Raw genomic sequence first — 17,797 nt, forward strand, 5'->3', positions numbered from 1 at the left:
CATCTCAAAAAAAAAAGTAATATACAAGCAGCCATTGCACGTAATATTGAAAGAGAATACTTACTGATACAGGAAAATGATTATGATGTATGGCCACTTCTTTTTTAAAGCATAACAGCATAACAGTACATACATATATCACTGTCTGAGTGGTAGGACCAATTTTTTCTTTTCTTTCTTGTGCTTCCTATATTCTTGTTAATTGTTGACAAGAAAGTTATATTAAATTTTGTCCACCTACAAAGGTACTTGAAATGAATAAAGCAAAAAGCAGCACAAATTTCTAAAGTGCCATTTCTTTGTAAATTGTACATTTCCTTTCATCATGTGGCATGCTGCCACGCTACAGCATACACTAAAAATATATTGAGTACATAACACCTTAAATGTCCACTAGTAACATAAGGAATAAAGTTCTTTATATTCTTTAGATATTTTTAGAAAGAAATATTAATGTCAATGATTTTCCCATAGCAAAGTTAATTAAGACACCAGGCAGTGTATCAAAAAGACCCTGTTCATCTCTCTACTTGCCTTTAAGTTTTCGACCTTTTCTTCAAATGATTTAAAAGTTGGGGAGTTTCTATGGAGAGAAAAGAAAAACAAATAGTAAATACAAATACTGAAAAAAAAAATCCAACTAGTTTGAAAATATCATTGATTCCTCTTCAACATTATTCTCAATCGGCAAAAGAACAGATATAATTATCTATATCATATATGTGCAGGTACATACCAGTATTTATAATGTAAGATTCTCAATTTCTGATCTAATATTTTAAGAGTATGCATTTGATTCCATGAATAGGGCCAGTCTCAGACATAAGTAATATAGATACGGTCAAGTACGTGTGTGAGGAGCGGTAACGAAGCCAGGTAAAATAGCAATTCTGTCACTTCCCCAACCAACTTGTCATGGTACAAGAAAATGCCACCATTAGATCAGTTTAATTTTGGTTAAGGTACTATGCTCTAAAATCCCTATTTTGATTCACATCTTCCCTGGCAGAGTTTCTACATGAACACACATCACCCAAGTGGGACAAGCTTATGAGGTTCAATATCAGGGAGCAGCACAATAGACAGGGAAAGCAGGGACCAAAAAGAAGGGGGAGAAGCATAGAAACGGCTTTGCCTACTTCACAACTCTGTCCCAAAGGATGAGGAGAGCACGCTCAGCCCACAGGACATCCATTCATCCACGTTACATTCACATCTATCCATATTAATTAAGGAGGATCATAGCGCCTTTGTCTCTCACAAAGGCGCTTTGGAAACAGGGTTTCCAATGCCGTTATCCTATCCAACTGACCTTGAATATCCTTCCTACTACCAAGATGAAAAACGCAAAGAAGGAAAAAGGGGTTTCTTCCTTCCCACGGTGGTGATGGCAGAACAGTTAAGCCAACAGCTCTCAAAGTGTGGGCCCCAGACCAGCTGCTGCTGCAGCTATCAGGAAGTCATGAGCAATGCCAATTTTCAGGTCCCACCCCAACTCTACAGGATCAGAGGCTCTAGAGGTGGGGCCCAGCAAGCAGGGGTTTCACAAGCACTCCAAGTGATTTTGATGGACAGTTAAGTTTAAGCCAAGCACAGATCGTTAAAAATCCTCTACCTCTCTAGAGAGGTTAGGCGAGGTAATATCACTTGCAAGTGCTAATGAAAGCAGACAGTAGAATTAAATCATAGTTGGCTCCAAATGTCACAGTGGGATGGGGGAAGCGAAAATGGGAAGGATGAAGAAAAGGAGAATGTAACTAAAGTGAATGCAGACAGAGGTGGCGGGACAAAAGAAGGTTTGTTAACAAGTAGTGCTCACTTTGTGAACAGATTTCAGATAGGAAACAAAGGTTTTACAAAATAAAATAGAAATAATTTTTTTAAAAACAAAATCAAAACATTTAACGGATCTCTTGCACCCGTCCCAACATCAGAGGAAGTGTAGCCGAAAATTGATAGTGTTAAACACACAGCTTGTTTCAAGGGGAATTCTAGTTCCCTAATTCAGAACAGTTCAAGTTAAACATCTAAATAAAGAAAAATAAAGCATAAGACCAACTACATTTCATAAAAATATACTTTACCTCATAGCAGGCATGCTAATTGAATGCTGAATGGAACGTATACTAAGAGGCAGCATTAAAAAGAGACAGAAATAAGGTTAGTATAGCAGTGCTTCGACATTATTAAAAGCTGACAAAACTTAGCTTCCCAGGAGCTTTATTCTTTCGGCACCATGAAGAATTACCTACTTTTTGAGGTGGAGGGGATCAAAGTTTTCCAACATAATTTACTTTTATTCAGGAGCCAATTAATTCCCAGGAGTTACTAGAGCTAACAATACCACCTTGCATTTTTATAGCACTTTGAAAACTAAAGTGCTTTCACCTGGAGCTGTAAGGCATCTAGGAGTTAAATGAGTTACCCTAGGTCACAGCAGAATCAAGAATAGAACTTGGGTCTTCTAATTCGATGTTTATCGCCTCCCCTCAAAAATGAAGCATGCACACACACACATACACACACAAGCAAGGCCAGGGAAGGGCTCCTAGTAAGACAAGGAGGCAACTGCCCACTCAAGGACAATGCAGTTCACTGACCACTCAGGTTCAAGGTTATCTACTCTTAGCCATCTCCCATAAAGACCACCTCACGAGATGAGAGTGCCTTCATTCCTAGTTTCATAAAATGATTGCATTCTGCTAATATTGTTACTATGCTTATAACAGTTTGACCACTGGCACGACTTTGGTAAATAAACTTTCCTTTGGGTAAAGTGTATAGGTTCAAGGTATTAATTCTCAGTTACATTTAAATATTTTGTGTGCTTATGATTTCCTTTTCTTAAAGGCTCATTTGGTACAAATGATAACGTGTCTTCAATGTAGGTCCTCAAATCTAATTTTGCATTAATATCTGATAACATGGAGAATGATTGTGATATATGTCAAATATGCTGGCAATCTGTGGAATCAAGATTATCAATGAAATATTTAAACATCTCTGTACTTGATGTCTTACCTAACAGGAAAAGATACATGTAACTCAGTATTCTCTCTGTCCTACAATGGTGGTCAATACCTAGGGTATAAGACTATAATAATCTATTCTGGGAGGAATTTGATAATTCTGGATCTATCAAAGTGTGTTGGTCCCAATCTCTAAATTTACAACACCAGAACTCTAAGTATCACCTGTTCTTCTTCAGACCCTTCTGCTAAAGCTGCCTGGAATAACCACATTGCCACAAACCACCTTCTACCATAACTGATATGATAGGTGGATCAGTGGAGCACCACCCACCACCGCTAACCTCCCAGTGGCCTACAAATTGTTTGGAATGTATGAAAAATGAAGGAGTGAAGACAATGAAGACTCTTATCCTAGCATATTGTAATTAGGACACTAAGCTGCTGGACACTTAGATGTTGAAGAGGATCTGGTGGGACCAGGTGAAAGCTGACAGAACACAGAGGAAACCAGTTCCCAAAGAAAGAATCGAATACAAGCACAGAGAGAGGTAGAGCAAATGAGGTCAGGAGAGGTGATCATGCAGGGAATCCGGCAGGACAGGAGAGGAATAGGTTTCTTGGTTTCTATAATAGAAGCTACTTCAATTTCCCAGTTGATGGAGCTGGTTTGGGTGGAGCCTGGCCTTGCTTCCTTTTCTCTTCTTGAATTACAAAAAAACTTCGTATTTGTGCAATACATTCTTCTTTTTAGGTGAGCTAAAAGTTACATAGCTTTCTGTTCCTAATAATCAAAACTCTTCATTAGGACATTCATTTTGGCAGAAATCGCTGAAAAAGAAGGTGAGTAATGGCCAAATATGTGATAAATTCCTTGTCCAGGGGATCCACACATTGAATTTGGTAGTGTCAACAAAATGTGGAAACAGGTGGATAAGTAAGTGCAAATTTCAGAATTTCACAACTAATTCTAGTCACTGTCCCTAAGAACCCATGTAAAATATCACTTCCTCCAGCAGTGGATCAATTGGGCTCTATACCACTTTACCTAGCAAGTACCTACTAAATATGTTTCAGTGGTAATATATAATGAAAGGCAAGGAAGTGACTAGACTGTTTATTTCGTGAAAAAAAAATCACTGAAATGAATTTGGTGTTGAGCACTTTTCTGTATGCATTATATCACACTTGAAGATAAATATACCCATTAAACAGAATAAAATCAGTTAATAGAGTCAAAGTCAAGGTCTCTCTGCTTTTAGGGTAGCTATTTTAGTAGGAAGAAAAGGAGCATACATCAGTTTCAATTCTATCTGGTTGCTGGATGCTCCCCATAATCCATAGTTAGATGAAATTCAATTTTGTTGGTAACTAGTTGTAATCTAACTATAGGGTGGCTGTTCTTTCATTTCTGGATTCTCTATGGCAAGTTACACAAAGCTTCAACTTGCTCATCATTTTCAGTTTCATTCAAGCTTAAATGTAACATGGAAACCTTCAAAAGTAAACAGTCATGTTGCTGCGGGACCAGAATCATCTCTAATAGATAGGTTGTAAGCATCGGTTACCATCCATAAGGCACATTTTGTTAAAAATGTTGCATCTTATTTGTAACCCTCAAATACATTAATCTGTAATCAAACTAGGAATGCAAACCTGGGCTCCTCAAAACACTGAAAAAAAAATCAGGATAATCTGATTCTCACTAAGTACTTTTCAATCTCACACTGCATTTACTCTTACTTTGAAAAAGTCATTTTTTTAAAACAGCTGAATTGATTTTTAAAAAATATTCCTTGTTTCTAACAGTTATCTGATGCTTTCATCCTTAATAATAATAAGAGAGGAGGGGGTAGAGGGAGGAGAAGGAAGGAAGTAGCAGCAGCGGGAGGAGGAGAAGGAAAAATTAATGGCTAACATGTTGGAATGCTTACTATATACCATGTATGCTTTTCACAGCTATCGATGTAATATTATTCCACTTTGCCCACACACAATCTTTTGATGTTGGTGATCACAGCAGCTATTGTTCAAAGTGCTGGACAGTGCCCAGAGGGGCACTGTCTTAAACCAGCACTGCTCTGGGGATGCCCAGGAGGACAGTGCAGGCTCCAGGACTAGGCGTGCTCGGTTCCAGTCCTGACGATCAGCCACTTATACCTACTGTGCAACCTTGGGGAAGTCACTTAATCTCTCAATGGCTCAGTTTCCTCATCTGTAATATCAAAAACAATAGCATCTGCTTCTGAGGTACTATTGTCTCGCTGGGCTTATAAATGTTAATTGTTATTATAATACATGCTTTAATTGAAACATGAATTAGCATCTACTGTATATTATACTTTCACATATGCATAGAAAATATGCAAACAGGAGGGGAAATATAAGCATATCACCTTGAAGCTTTTAAATTTCATGTTGAAGCTTTCAAATTTCAGCATTATTTTGGTTTTTAGCTCCACCCCTATGGTCTACAGCAATGCCTGGCACATAGTTAGCACTCAATAAATACTTTTGAGTGAAAGAATGAATGAATAAATGAATAAACAATTTTGATAACTAAAATTGGGAATATGGGCATGAAACATAGAAAAGTTCATTAAAGTATTTCGAATTTTAATCAAAAGATATTCTTTTTCTGACACAAGGGAAGAGATCATTTCTTTTCCCATTAAGTGGTGGAAGTTTTCAGCAAAAGGGAATTGTCTAGCAGGACTTTAATGAGCCCAAAACAAATAAATATCTACAGGGGCAATGAAGAAACACACATTTAAAAAGGAGAAATTTTCTTTGGAAATAAAGGCAAAATTAATTAGCACTTCCTCTTAAATATACCAAAAATATTAGACAAATGTGTCTACTGAATATTATAGTATGCTTTTAATAACACCAAAATTTTATGTTTAACCCTGGCACTGACTGCAATGAGAAGGTTCTTTTAAAGTTTCCCTCAAAATGCTAAAGGCATGAGTCAATACTTTCACATAGGCATAGAAAATATGCAAACGGGAGGGGAAATATAAGCATACCACCTGAGGGAAAAGCAGGCTGCCCCAGAGGGCCTCCCAGGACAGTACTCATGACCACATCCTCCTTGGCCTTGCTACCACCGCACCTCATTCTCAGGACATCAAAAGCAGCTCTCTCTCTCTCTCTCTCTCTCTTCTCTATTTCCTTATACATCTCCCTCCCCTCAACCAAGGCATAAGGCAAATATCTAAATCCCAAGTGCTGATTTATCAACTGACTATGTAAAATAAAAACTGTTGCTGAGTCTAACACATTCAGGTTGGCAAAACTGCTGCATTTTCTCCTTCTATATCCATAATTACATTAGGGAGTAAAATCGCTGGCATAAGTTTGCCAGGTAAAATGGACCTAGAACAAACAGTGAGTGAGATTAAGGACTAACCACCTATTTCATAGCACTTAGCAAAAGGAGCCTACTGTATCCATCTCCATGGGAGAAAAGGACTTATTGCTAGGATTGTAACACTCAAATCTACAGCCTAAGCTCCCTTTCCTTGGATAGTTCTTGAGGGAACGTGGCCAATATTTGCTTCTGTGACTCACATAATCTAAAAGATGTAGGTTTTCTTTATATATGTCAACACATTAAATCAGAATACAATCAGGACTTCTTGGCCTTGAAATTATTTTTTTAAAATGTCTTTACCTAACCTGTGATTTGCAAGAATTACAAAGTTTAACTTTCAAAAGATAATCTCATTTCTCTCATTTCCAAATTTTAATCAAAAGCCTTACTTTAACCCCTACATACTGATGGGCAATTAAATATTCATAAAAACTTAATATTTATTAAAAACAAGACTCAAAATGGTACAGCATAATCTCAATTATATTTTTTAAATAAAATGGACAAAGTGACTGTGAAAGGAGCTAGAAAAGAGTTGCAAAACATAATTTGTTGCTGATGAATTAATAAGACAGCACACACTGAGCCATATCAAGGTAATGGCTTTAAGGTATAGAAAGGTATTCTTTAAAGGTATAGAAAAGTCTAGCGATATGTACTGAAGAAACATCGTCCTCAAAAGCCCTTACTTTTATATCTTATATTGATGTTTGCATCACATCTAACATTTTATAACCAGTACTGATGAGGCTCTTCCATTCTTAACTTATCCCAAGTCCCCACTCTTCCCCTACTCCACTCTAAGATTTTAAGCTTCATTCTAATAAAAGCCATGCATTCTTTATGGTTATGCCCATGGAACCTGTCCACAGTAGACACTCTAATGTTAGCAGAATGGGTGATGTGACTGGCCCTGTATTCAGTTACTTACAGCACTTTTTAACTGAATGCCAACAATACACAATCACCTATCATTGGTTACTTGATTTTTTCAAGCATAATTTTAGCTTTAAATAGTTCAACATTTAGAGTTTATATATCCCTATAATTTACTCTGACTTCCAGGGGTAAGTGTCACCAAGATAGGAGCTATAAGTACCTGTCTGCTTACTTAAAAAGGCGAGCAGCTAGACTACCATGAGTGATTGCTTACGAAAATAATCTGCATCCATAGGAACAGAGATGAAGACTACTATATTATCCTCCCTGCTTATACTCTAAAGACTTTCCTCCACATTAGTTTCCTCCAACAACTAATTAGATAATCATGGAGCCTGCCTGGGAAAGACAGAGGTTTGCTCAACAGCACAAAGTCTCTTTCTATAAGGCATGGTTGGAGCTAACATCTTTTTAATGCACTTTTTTTTAGCTTAATATTCTTTTCCCTTTTTCAAACCAGGAAATTGTCTTGTGTACATAAAGAATATAACAAGTGTAAAGAAATAATAAAATCATAAAAACTATAAGCTAGTAAAACAAGTATTAAAAAGTGCAGAGTAGTGGCAGATTTTACCTTATGTCTATTTTACCACAATAAAAAAAAAAAAAAGTAGAGTAACCAATAGAAGACGGAAGACTAACATCAGGAGGCAGTACATATGCAGTCTGTTACAATTGTGTAATGAAACCCAGGTGAAGAATTCCAACATCCTTACAAAAGTACCAAAGAAACAAAAGCATCAAAAACAAACAAAGTCAGACATTAAAAGGGAGGAATTTTGCATGCCATGGTAAAGCTGCTTCTTTTTACCAAAGAAAAAAGTAAAAAAGAAATGTCAAAATCATTTCCATATCCCTTGAACCACAGTGTCAAATACTTCTTTTCATTTATCAATTACCCATGGTATACAAGAAACCCTCCCTTGAAATTAGGAATGCACTAGAGAAAAAGATACTCCAAACGCAAGAAAATTATGTACTGGACAAACACGATCATCCAACGTAGCATGGTAATCTAATCTTAGCACACTTTTCTTATACAACTGCTGGACTGCAGTGATGGTTCAAACTCTCCTTACCTAAAGGAATGTGAAAAGGCTTGCAATCTGTAAGAAGCCAGAGTAAGCATTAAAAAAGAAAGAAGTTCTGATAAATCTAAAACAATTAAATAACCTAAGTTTTAAACGTATAATGTTTTCCCTGGGCTCTAAACTGCTACACAATTCAGTCAGCATAGAGAAAATGAACACCTAATAGATATATACATAATTGTGAAAAGAGTTCAAGAAAGCTGTATTTATTACATTATGCTTAGACAATGACAGTCTAAATATAATGAGCGAGGAATTTAGTTCCTTTGGTATAAAGTATAACACATAAATTGACGAAACCTATTCTACCAAGAAATTCTGGTTGTAAGATACACTTTCCCCACAAATGCAAAACACAAAGCCATGCAATCTGAGCATTTTTTTTAAAACACAAATCTTGCATGCCAACAGAAGCACAGCTGACTTAAACCACATTTGTCATTTTCATCACTATCCTAATCCACATGAGTGAAGAGGGGGCACAAAAGCACTGTGAAGTGGTTTTATAAAAATGGCAAGGAAAACTCTGCAGGCTAATCTAAATGCAAAAAAAAAAAAAAAAAAGCAACAACTCAAAATCAAGATTTTGGCCTAAGCATGAATGTAGTTACAGCTTACCAGTTAGAATAAAACAGTGCACAAATGAGCATGTTGTAATCACACCATGGTATAAATGTCACATATAGAACGTGAAGCCAAATCTGAATCGAAGCGTGCACTTCAATGCTCCTGTAGTCATCCTTAGTAACACACCAGGCTCTGCCCACAATCATAAATTTGCAACCAAAGACATACTTACCCTGCATGATCATGAAGAACTAAAAAGACACAGAAGTTCACAACCAGAATTTTTCAACAACCTTAAATGATCATCAGATGATCATTTGATGTTAGAATGCTAGGCCTAGAAGACCTTAGGTGAGCCTTCCAGGTACTGGTTTGAAGGAGTGCCCTCCCTCACTCTAACAGGAGTAGCTAGCATCAACTAGAGCCAAGGTCAGGAAACAGATGCAACAACAATAACATTTTAATTTGCGTCAGCTACTTAATGAGCAAGGAAAAATGAGGACATACTTTACGTCTTCCAACTTTTTGGTGATGACTGAGCCAACAGACGAAAAAGCAGCTGAGGCCTTCTGTCCAGCCTGGGACAAGGTTTCAGATGTCTTCTTGTAACTATATTAAATTATAAACACAGAGAGCAAAGAAGGGTCAGCTGATCTTTTCTAATATCAATTGTTTCAAGTGCAGCGGTCACCACCTGCTGGAGAACTCTCAAAAAGAGAAAACATTTTTCAGAACTTCTAAAATCCTTCATAACCAGCAGGGCGGCATCACCACATCTTCATATGCTCAACCCTAAGCTCAGGCACAATCTTCTGCAGTGCCCTAGTCCAGCCAGAAAGACAGAAGCCTATAAAGGCAGGGCCAAAGAAGTCAAGGTAAGGGCTAAAAATAATCATCAAACAAAGATGAAAATAAGCAAGGGCCTGAAAGAACTCACACCTCTTGTTCTTTTCTCACATAATCCAAACAAAACAAAAATGAAATCAAATTCCTCAGATGCCTTTGTCAACTTGATTTCCTAAAAAAGGGCCGAAGCAATTAGTAGTTGGCATAAGTAGGACCCATTTGTATTTTATTATCCAAATACATTTTATGGGCATACTTTTTTAAAAATTTTGCATGTTTTTAGAGCTACCAAATAAGGACTTGATGGACTTTCAAAAAGTATGTAAGATATGCAACGCTTAAAATTATTATAGTGTGATATCTGCTATCACTCAAAGCTATAATTTACCACCTCCTTCCCAGCTACCTGGAGATTAGAGAAGGGAAAAGCAAAAACAAAAAAATGACGACGACGACAACAACAAAAACAAAATAATATCGTACCTACCAAAACAATTCCCATATTATGGGAAAGAATGCACAGGCATTTTCACTTACCCTATCAAGATCAAATACCAATAAAAAACACGGCTCATGGTAATATTGTTGAAAAAATAGCTTCCTGTATGTTTTCCCACTGCCAACTTAGATGGGTAGAAAATGGACCAAAAGATTGGGGACTCAAGTACTGTCATGTTAAATGCAGTTGGCCTCACTTCTGATAGTTAAATTGTAAAACAACTTCTATGCTCACCAGCTCTGCAGATGGCTCTCAATACAGGAGACAGAGCAGTTCGGTTTCTGCTGCTAGAAGCTTGCTCCTCCTTGTGCCGGGAAACAAAACTGCATTATGATAATGCTATATCATAGCATGTGTGGTCAAAAAGACAAAAAGCCTAAGGGATTGACCTCTGCCAAGATCATATATCTGAGACTATGACCTGAGAATCTTATGATACATACAGAGCAAGATTAAAAAAATAAATTAATAATAATAATAGAAAGTGGCTCCAGACCTGAGTTTGAATCCCCACTCCACATTTTGAGAGGTTTGTGACATGAAAACTTAATTTGTCTGAGCCTGTTTCCTTATCCAGGGTTATCTTGCCACCCATTCTTACTGAGTTATTCTGAGGACTAAAGGACACAATGTACATATTTGTGGCAAGTCAATACATAACACTTATGGAACTTGAATTTTATTTCTCCAACTGGCTAGCTTTCTATTCCTTAGAATAAGTGGTCTGGAAAAACTCAAGTTACAAAAAAGGCAGGCACACTTGAAAATTAGAAAAAAAGTGCACCGTGTCATCCAAAGAAAAGCTGCTGAAGCATCCTCATCCTCTTTTTCTTCCCCTCCCCAGATAAAAGGCACAACAGTGTCCTTTACATTCCCAAGGAAAATGTATGATCAAGGGAACATACGCAGATGTTGCTGTCATGTCTTGCCACCCTTTGGCAATGTTCTGTTTTAGTTCCTGTAGAGAATTGATTCCAAGTTTCCGTTTGATCTCTGCTAGATGCTTCTCTTTTGCTGCTAACACTTGAGACAGAGTCTGGATTTCTTCTTCTACCTATAAGGAAGGAGTTTGGGGTAGGAATACAGCAAAAGTCATTCAGTAAGTTAAGATTATTACCACAGAACTACATCCAAAATTCCAGTCATTAAACATTTTTTTGAATCATTTATCTTTCTCTCTAAAAACAGTGTATAATGTTGTTGAGTAAACTGGTTACTTGCTGATCTCTCCTGTAGAGCTTCTCTCTCCTCCTCCATGGGAGCTCTTTATAATCCCATCTTAAGCTGTTTTGGGCCTTCTCCTCTCTCCCTATACTTCCTTACTCAGCTATCTCATGTAGGTTTAGGACTCAAATTTCTACACAGATAATACTTAATAAAGCACTCTAACATCCACTCTCCTGATCTGTGGGTCTGCCTTTCCAGCCTAGACATTTCTATTTGAATGCCTACAAAACTTGTATTTTTATACTAAATCAAAATAATCTCCATCCCCTACCAAAACACACACAACCAAGTCAAACCCAAATCCAACCTCCTTGCATATTTGATATGAGTATATATACTGGATACATATACTCAGTCCCTGTGTCTGGCAAAGTCATGGCCGTAATAAATCAAACCGCCTCCTCTTGAGAGCCCTGCTCTCAAGGGTTTCATGTGAACTCCTTGATGCTGACTGCCCAGACTTGACTAGGTGGTTAGAGGTGGGCCCTGACCCACGGACAGCCACCCATCAAGAGCCAGTGGATGAGCCCAGTGTGAAAAGAGGTGCTCAACTATTCAGTCTCTCTCACTCAGGAATCTAGTTTGAGAAGTGAGATGACATTGCGAGTAGAAGCTGAAAAAACTTGAAGAAGCCTTGAGGTATAGGTGGGCTACAGTGAGATTATGAAAGGTATGGAAAGCTTAAATATGCTTGAGGAATCTAAAACTGTAAGCAGAAGCTATGAAGAAAAGGAAAAAATGGACAGAGTAGAACAAAAGGCTAATCCAGGAAAACAGGGAAAATGGTGGACTCTCTATTTCAGAAACAGGGAAAAGGGTGGACTGTCTATTTCAGAAAGAAATAGACACCATGTGGAAGAGACTTTAGGTCCCAGGAAATTGAAAATCTAGGTCCCTAAAGTATATCCATTAACATTCAAGACCCTCAGAGAAATGCATCTCCTGGCTTGTTGCAAAGCCATATTCTCAGCCCTGACCTGCACGGTATTTCTATGATTTCAAAGACAACATGCCCTTTAAAAATAACATAGAGTATTGCTCAGTCAAATGTTTTCACAGATGTTTAAATCTTTAGAGAACACAAAACAAAATTAGTGCAACGGAGAAAAGGATAAATCAAATGTGATGCAGCTGCCAAGAAAAAAAAAAAAAGAAGAAGAAGAAGAACCTACAACACCACTCTCCGACAAGATTAACTGGAATGGAGGTCCCTCAGAACAAATAAATAATCCCCTGTGCTTGTCAGAGTCACAAGTACTGGACCCAGTTTTCTAAGTCACATTTTAAGATGTACACTGACAAAGTGGAATACGAGAAGAAAAGGACAAAAAAGAGGAAGGAATAAGGTTCAAAATTAAGTAAATTAAATGATTTGCCCAAAGTCATCAAACAAATAATGTAGGAAGCAGAATTCCTATCTAGGTTTTCTGAATGCACGTCTCAGTTTACTGGCTGAATTCTCATGTACACTCTCTTAAGCTTCCCACTTCCTCTGTCTCTACTTCAAACTCCAAAGCTTCAGACACTTCTAAGAATAGACTTAAATGGTAAGTTTCCCACCCCTTAGCACTTCTCTGAGGTACTCACTTCCTCTAATGAAAGCTGCAAAGACAAACCACTCTAAATCTTTCTGAACAATGCACAACACAGTATATTCCCCACCTTTGTTGGTTAGCCTGTGCTGCTAACACACCTAGCCCAGCACATCATGGCTGCGATTCCTTAATTCAATATATACATGTAAAATAGAGTGACCTTAAAAGCATAAAGAGCATGATTAAGAATCTCTGATGTGTCTTATCACTATATACAAAGATCAACTCAAAATGGACTAAGGACCCAAAACCATAAAACTACTAGAAGAAACACTTCAGGGCATTGGTCTAGACAAAGATTTTACTGCTAAGACCTCAGAAACACAGGCAACAAAAACAAAAATAGACAAATGGGACTAAATTCAAGGAAATCATCAACAGAGTGAAGAGATAACCTGTAGAATGGGAGAGAACATTTGCAAACTATTCATCTGACAAGGGACTAATATCCAAAATATATAAGGAACTCAATTCAACAGCAAAACAAACAAGCAATCCCATTTAAAAAGTGAGCAAAGGATCTAAATAGACATTTCTCAGAAGAGACATATAAATGGCCAACAAATATATTAAAAATGCTCAACATCATTAATCATCAGGGAAATGCAAATCAAAATCAAAATGAGGTATCACCTCACACCTGTTATTATGCCTGTTATCAAAAAACCAAAAAATAACAGATGCTGGCAAGGATCCAGAGAAAAGGAAACTCTTATACACCATTGGTGGGAATATAAATTAGTACAGCCACTATGAAAAACAGTACGGAGGTTTCTCAGAAAAACTTAAAATAGAAATACCATACAATCCAGCAATCCCACTACTGGGTTATTTATCCAAAGGAAAGGAAATCAGTGTATCAAAGGGATACCTACACCCCCATGTTTATTGCAGCAATATTTACAATACCCAAGTGTCCATCAACAGGTGAATGGATAAAGAAAATGTGGTATACACAATGGAATACAATTCTGCCATAAAAACGAATGAAATCCTGTAATTTGCAACAACATGGATGAGCCTAGAGAACAATATGTTAAGCACAATAAATCAGGCACAGAAAGATAAATACTGCATGTTCTTACTCACATGTGGAAGCCAAGAAAAAAATCTGAACCCATCTAAGTAGAGAGTAAAACTGTGGGTGTTAGAGGTTGTTGGGAAAGGGACGATGCCGAGAGGTTGTGCTTCAAACGACACTGTCATGAAAGTAAAAGTCAACCAACAGAATGGGAAAAATATTGGCAAATTACATACCTAATAAGAGTCTAGTATCTACTTACAACTCCATAAAAAGACAATCCAATTAGAAAATGGGCAAAGGACTTAAATAGACATTTCTCCCAAGATATACAAATGACCAATAAGCACATGAAAAGATGCTTAACACCATTCATTAGTAATTTGAGAAATGCAAATCAAAACCACAAGGAGACACCACTTCATACCCATTAGGATGGTTATAACAATAAAAAAAAGACATTAATAAGTGTTGGCAAGGATGTGGAGAAATTGGAACCCTCAGACACAGCTGGTGAGAATGTAAAATGAAGTTTGGCAGCAAAGCAGTTTGACAGCTCCTCAAAAAGTTAAACATAGAGCTACCATATGACCCAGCAACTCCACTCTTAGGTATATATAACAAAGAGAATTGAAAACACATCCAGGCTGGGTGCAATGGCTCACGGCTGTAATCCCAGCACTTTGGGAGGCCAAGGTGGACAGATCACTTGAGGTCAGGGGTTTGAGACCAGCCTGGCTAACATGGTGAAACCCCATACTACTAAAACACAAAAATTAGCCAGGCATGGTGGCGGCGTGCCTATAATCCCAGCTTCTCAGAAGGCTGAGGCAGGAGAATCGCTTGAACCCGGGAGGCAGATGTTGCAGTGAGCTGAGATCATGCTACTACACTCCAGCCTGGGCAACAGAGCAAGACTCTGTCTCAAAAAACAAACAAGCAACAATAAAAAAAAAAAATACATCCATACAAATAGCTGTATACAATTGCTTACGGCAGCATTATTCATAACAGTCCTAAAGTTCAGCCACTGTGGAACGCAATTTGGATACTTCTCAAAGAACTTAATACAGAGCTACCATTCAATGGCAGCAATCCCATTACTGGGTATAGAAATTGTTCTACCAAAAAAACACCTGCACTCATATGTTTATTGCATCACTATTCACAATAGCAAAGACATGAAATCAACCCAGGTGCCCACTGTCCAATGTGGTACATATACATCATGGAATACTATGCAGCCCCTAAAAAGTACAAAATCATGTCCTTTGCTGCAACGTGGATACAGCTGGAGGCCATCTTCCTAATCAAATTAACACAAAAATGGAAAACCAAATACCACATGTTCTGACTTATAAGTGGGAGCTAAACACTGGGTATACACGGACACAAAGATGGGAACACTAAACACTGGGGATTCCAGAAGTGGAGAGGGAAGAGTTGGGGAAAGAGCTGAAAAACCATGTTCACTACCTGGGCAACAGGATCATTAGAAGCCCAAACCTCAACAACATGAGGTAGTACCATGTAACAAACCCGCACATGTACCCCCTGAATCTAAAATTTTTTAAATAAAAAATTTAAGTTTAAAAATGTTTTAAAAGGGACTATAAAGAAAATGAAAAGGAAAATCCACAGAATGGGAGAAAATATTTACAAATCATATAGCTGGTAACTTCATTTGTTAAATAAAGACTATGTTTCCTCTTCCATTAATCATAATAGCACCTGCCCCAAAAGACTATTGTAATAATTAATGAAATAATGCACGTAAGGAGCTCAGCTTAACGCCTCCTACACAGCATGTAGTCTGTAGACATTAGGTGCTATTACTATTATTTTTATTTTGTTGATAATAAAACAATACTGAGAACTGCCAAGGATTTGAAAAAAATGCTCTTTCAAAACACTGTAAGAAATATTCTGGATAGCATTTTGGCCATGTTACTATATACTCTTAAAAACCATTAGACCCAGGCATAATGCTACTTCCAGGACTTTATCCTAAAGCACTAATTAAAGAAGTGCATAAAGACTTACATGAAGGTATTTTCATCAAACTATTATTCATAATAGCAAAAAATGGAAACAATCCAAATGTTTGTAAATAATATAAATTAAAAATGAGCTTGTAGAAATTCAAAATGGACTATGCAGCAATTTAAAATGAGGTTGCACAAGAGTATATTGGCATAAAAATGTTTTTGAAAATCAGTTAAGTGGGAAAAAGTTATCTGTATTCTAATGCCCTCTACAAATATAAAAATATATGGCTGGGCATGGTGGCCCATGCCTGTAATCCCAGGACTTTGGGAGGCCAAGGCAGGTGGATCACCTGAGTTCAGGAGTTCAAGACCAGCCTGGCCTACATGACAAAACCCCATCTCTGCTAAAAATACAGAAATTAGCTGGGCATGGTGGCACGCGCCTGTAGTCCCAGCTACTCAGGAGGCTGAGGCAGGAGAATCACTTGAACCTGGGAGGCAGAGGTTGCAGTGAGTCAAGATTATGCCACCACACTCCAGCCTGGGCAACAACAGAGTGAAACTCTGTCTCAAAAAAAAAAAAAAACCAACTACACAAACGGTTTATCACCCATCTGCCTTATCCATTCTATCCCCACCTTGTTTATAAAACTTTGGGTAAAAAAATGAGTAGTACAAACAGACAGAAGATCATAGAGATGACTTGAACAATACCATACATCAACTGGACCTAACACATATATGTACAGAACAGATCACCCTGAAATGGTAGAAATACACTATTCTCAAATGCACATGAAACATTCTCCAGGACAGAGTATATGTTAGGCAACAAAACAAGTCTCAATAAACTTAAAGTCATACAAAGCACCTTTTCCAACCACCACCACGAAACTGGAAATCAAACACAAGAGGAAAACCAGAAAATTCACAACTATGTAATAATCAAACCACACACTTTTAAACAACCAATGGGCCAAAAAAGAAGTCACAAAGGAAATTAGAAAACACCTTGAAATGAAGGAAAACAAAAACAATGTATTAAAACTTATGGGATGCAGTTGAAGCACTGTCAGTAAGAAACGTATAGCTATAAATGCCTACATTAAAAAAAAAATCTCAATAACCTAACTCTACACCTTAAGGAATTAGAGAAAAATTTTAAAAATAGCAAACTACACCCAAAGCTAACAGAAGGAAGGGAATAAGGAAGAGATTAGATATTAAAGATAAAATGGACAAGAGGAAACAATAGAGAGAATGAATAAAAGCAAAAAATCATTCTTTAAGAAGATCAACAGTGCATTAAGAGTTAAAAAAAAGAAAAAGACGGCCAGGCGCAGTGGCTCATGCCTGTAATCCTGTAACTTTGGGAGGCCAAGGCCGGCAGATCACCTGAGGTGAGGAGTTGGAGACCAGTCTGGCCAACACACCGAAACCCCGTCTCTACCAAAAATACAAAAATTAGCCAGGAGTGGTGGCTCATGCCTGTAATCCCAGCTATTCGGGAGGCTGAGACAGGAGAATCATTTGAACCTGGGAGGCAGAGGTTGCAGTGAGCCAAGATTGCACCATTGCACTCCAGCCTGGGCAACAGAGTAAGGCTCCATCTCAAAACAAACAAACAAAAAAGAAGTTCAAGACCAGCCTGGCCAACATGATGAAACCTCGTCTCTACT

At 37.6% G+C, this 17,797-nt stretch overlaps 1 protein-coding gene across 7 annotated transcripts in view; it reads right to left on the minus strand.

Moving 5' to 3' along the window:
* Nucleotides 1-17,797, minus strand: part of TPD52 (tumor protein D52) — a 140,376-nt gene that overhangs the window by 11,020 nt on the left and 111,559 nt on the right. For 3 of the 7 annotated variants that reach the window (XM_058444609.1, XM_032759902.2, XM_032759905.2), the window contains exons 3-5: nt 11,193-11,341; nt 9,450-9,551; nt 535-583 (exon numbers count right to left, since the gene is read on the minus strand). In XM_058444609.1, the coding sequence (XP_058300592.1) occupies nt 535-583; nt 9,450-9,551; nt 11,193-11,341 (300 nt within the window). Of the gene's footprint in view, nt 1-534; nt 584-2,084; nt 2,127-8,363; nt 8,391-9,449; nt 9,552-11,192; nt 11,342-17,797 lie in introns of all 7 variants that reach the window. The other 4 variants (XM_032759899.2, XM_032759903.2, XM_032759900.2 and 1 more) reach the window with 2 other exon arrangements.

Source organism: Hylobates moloch, unplaced genomic scaffold, assembly GCF_009828535.3.
Source record: "Hylobates moloch isolate HMO894 unplaced genomic scaffold, HMol_V3 SCAFFOLD_9, whole genome shotgun sequence".
NCBI lineage: Eukaryota > Metazoa > Chordata > Mammalia > Primates > Hylobatidae > Hylobates > Hylobates moloch.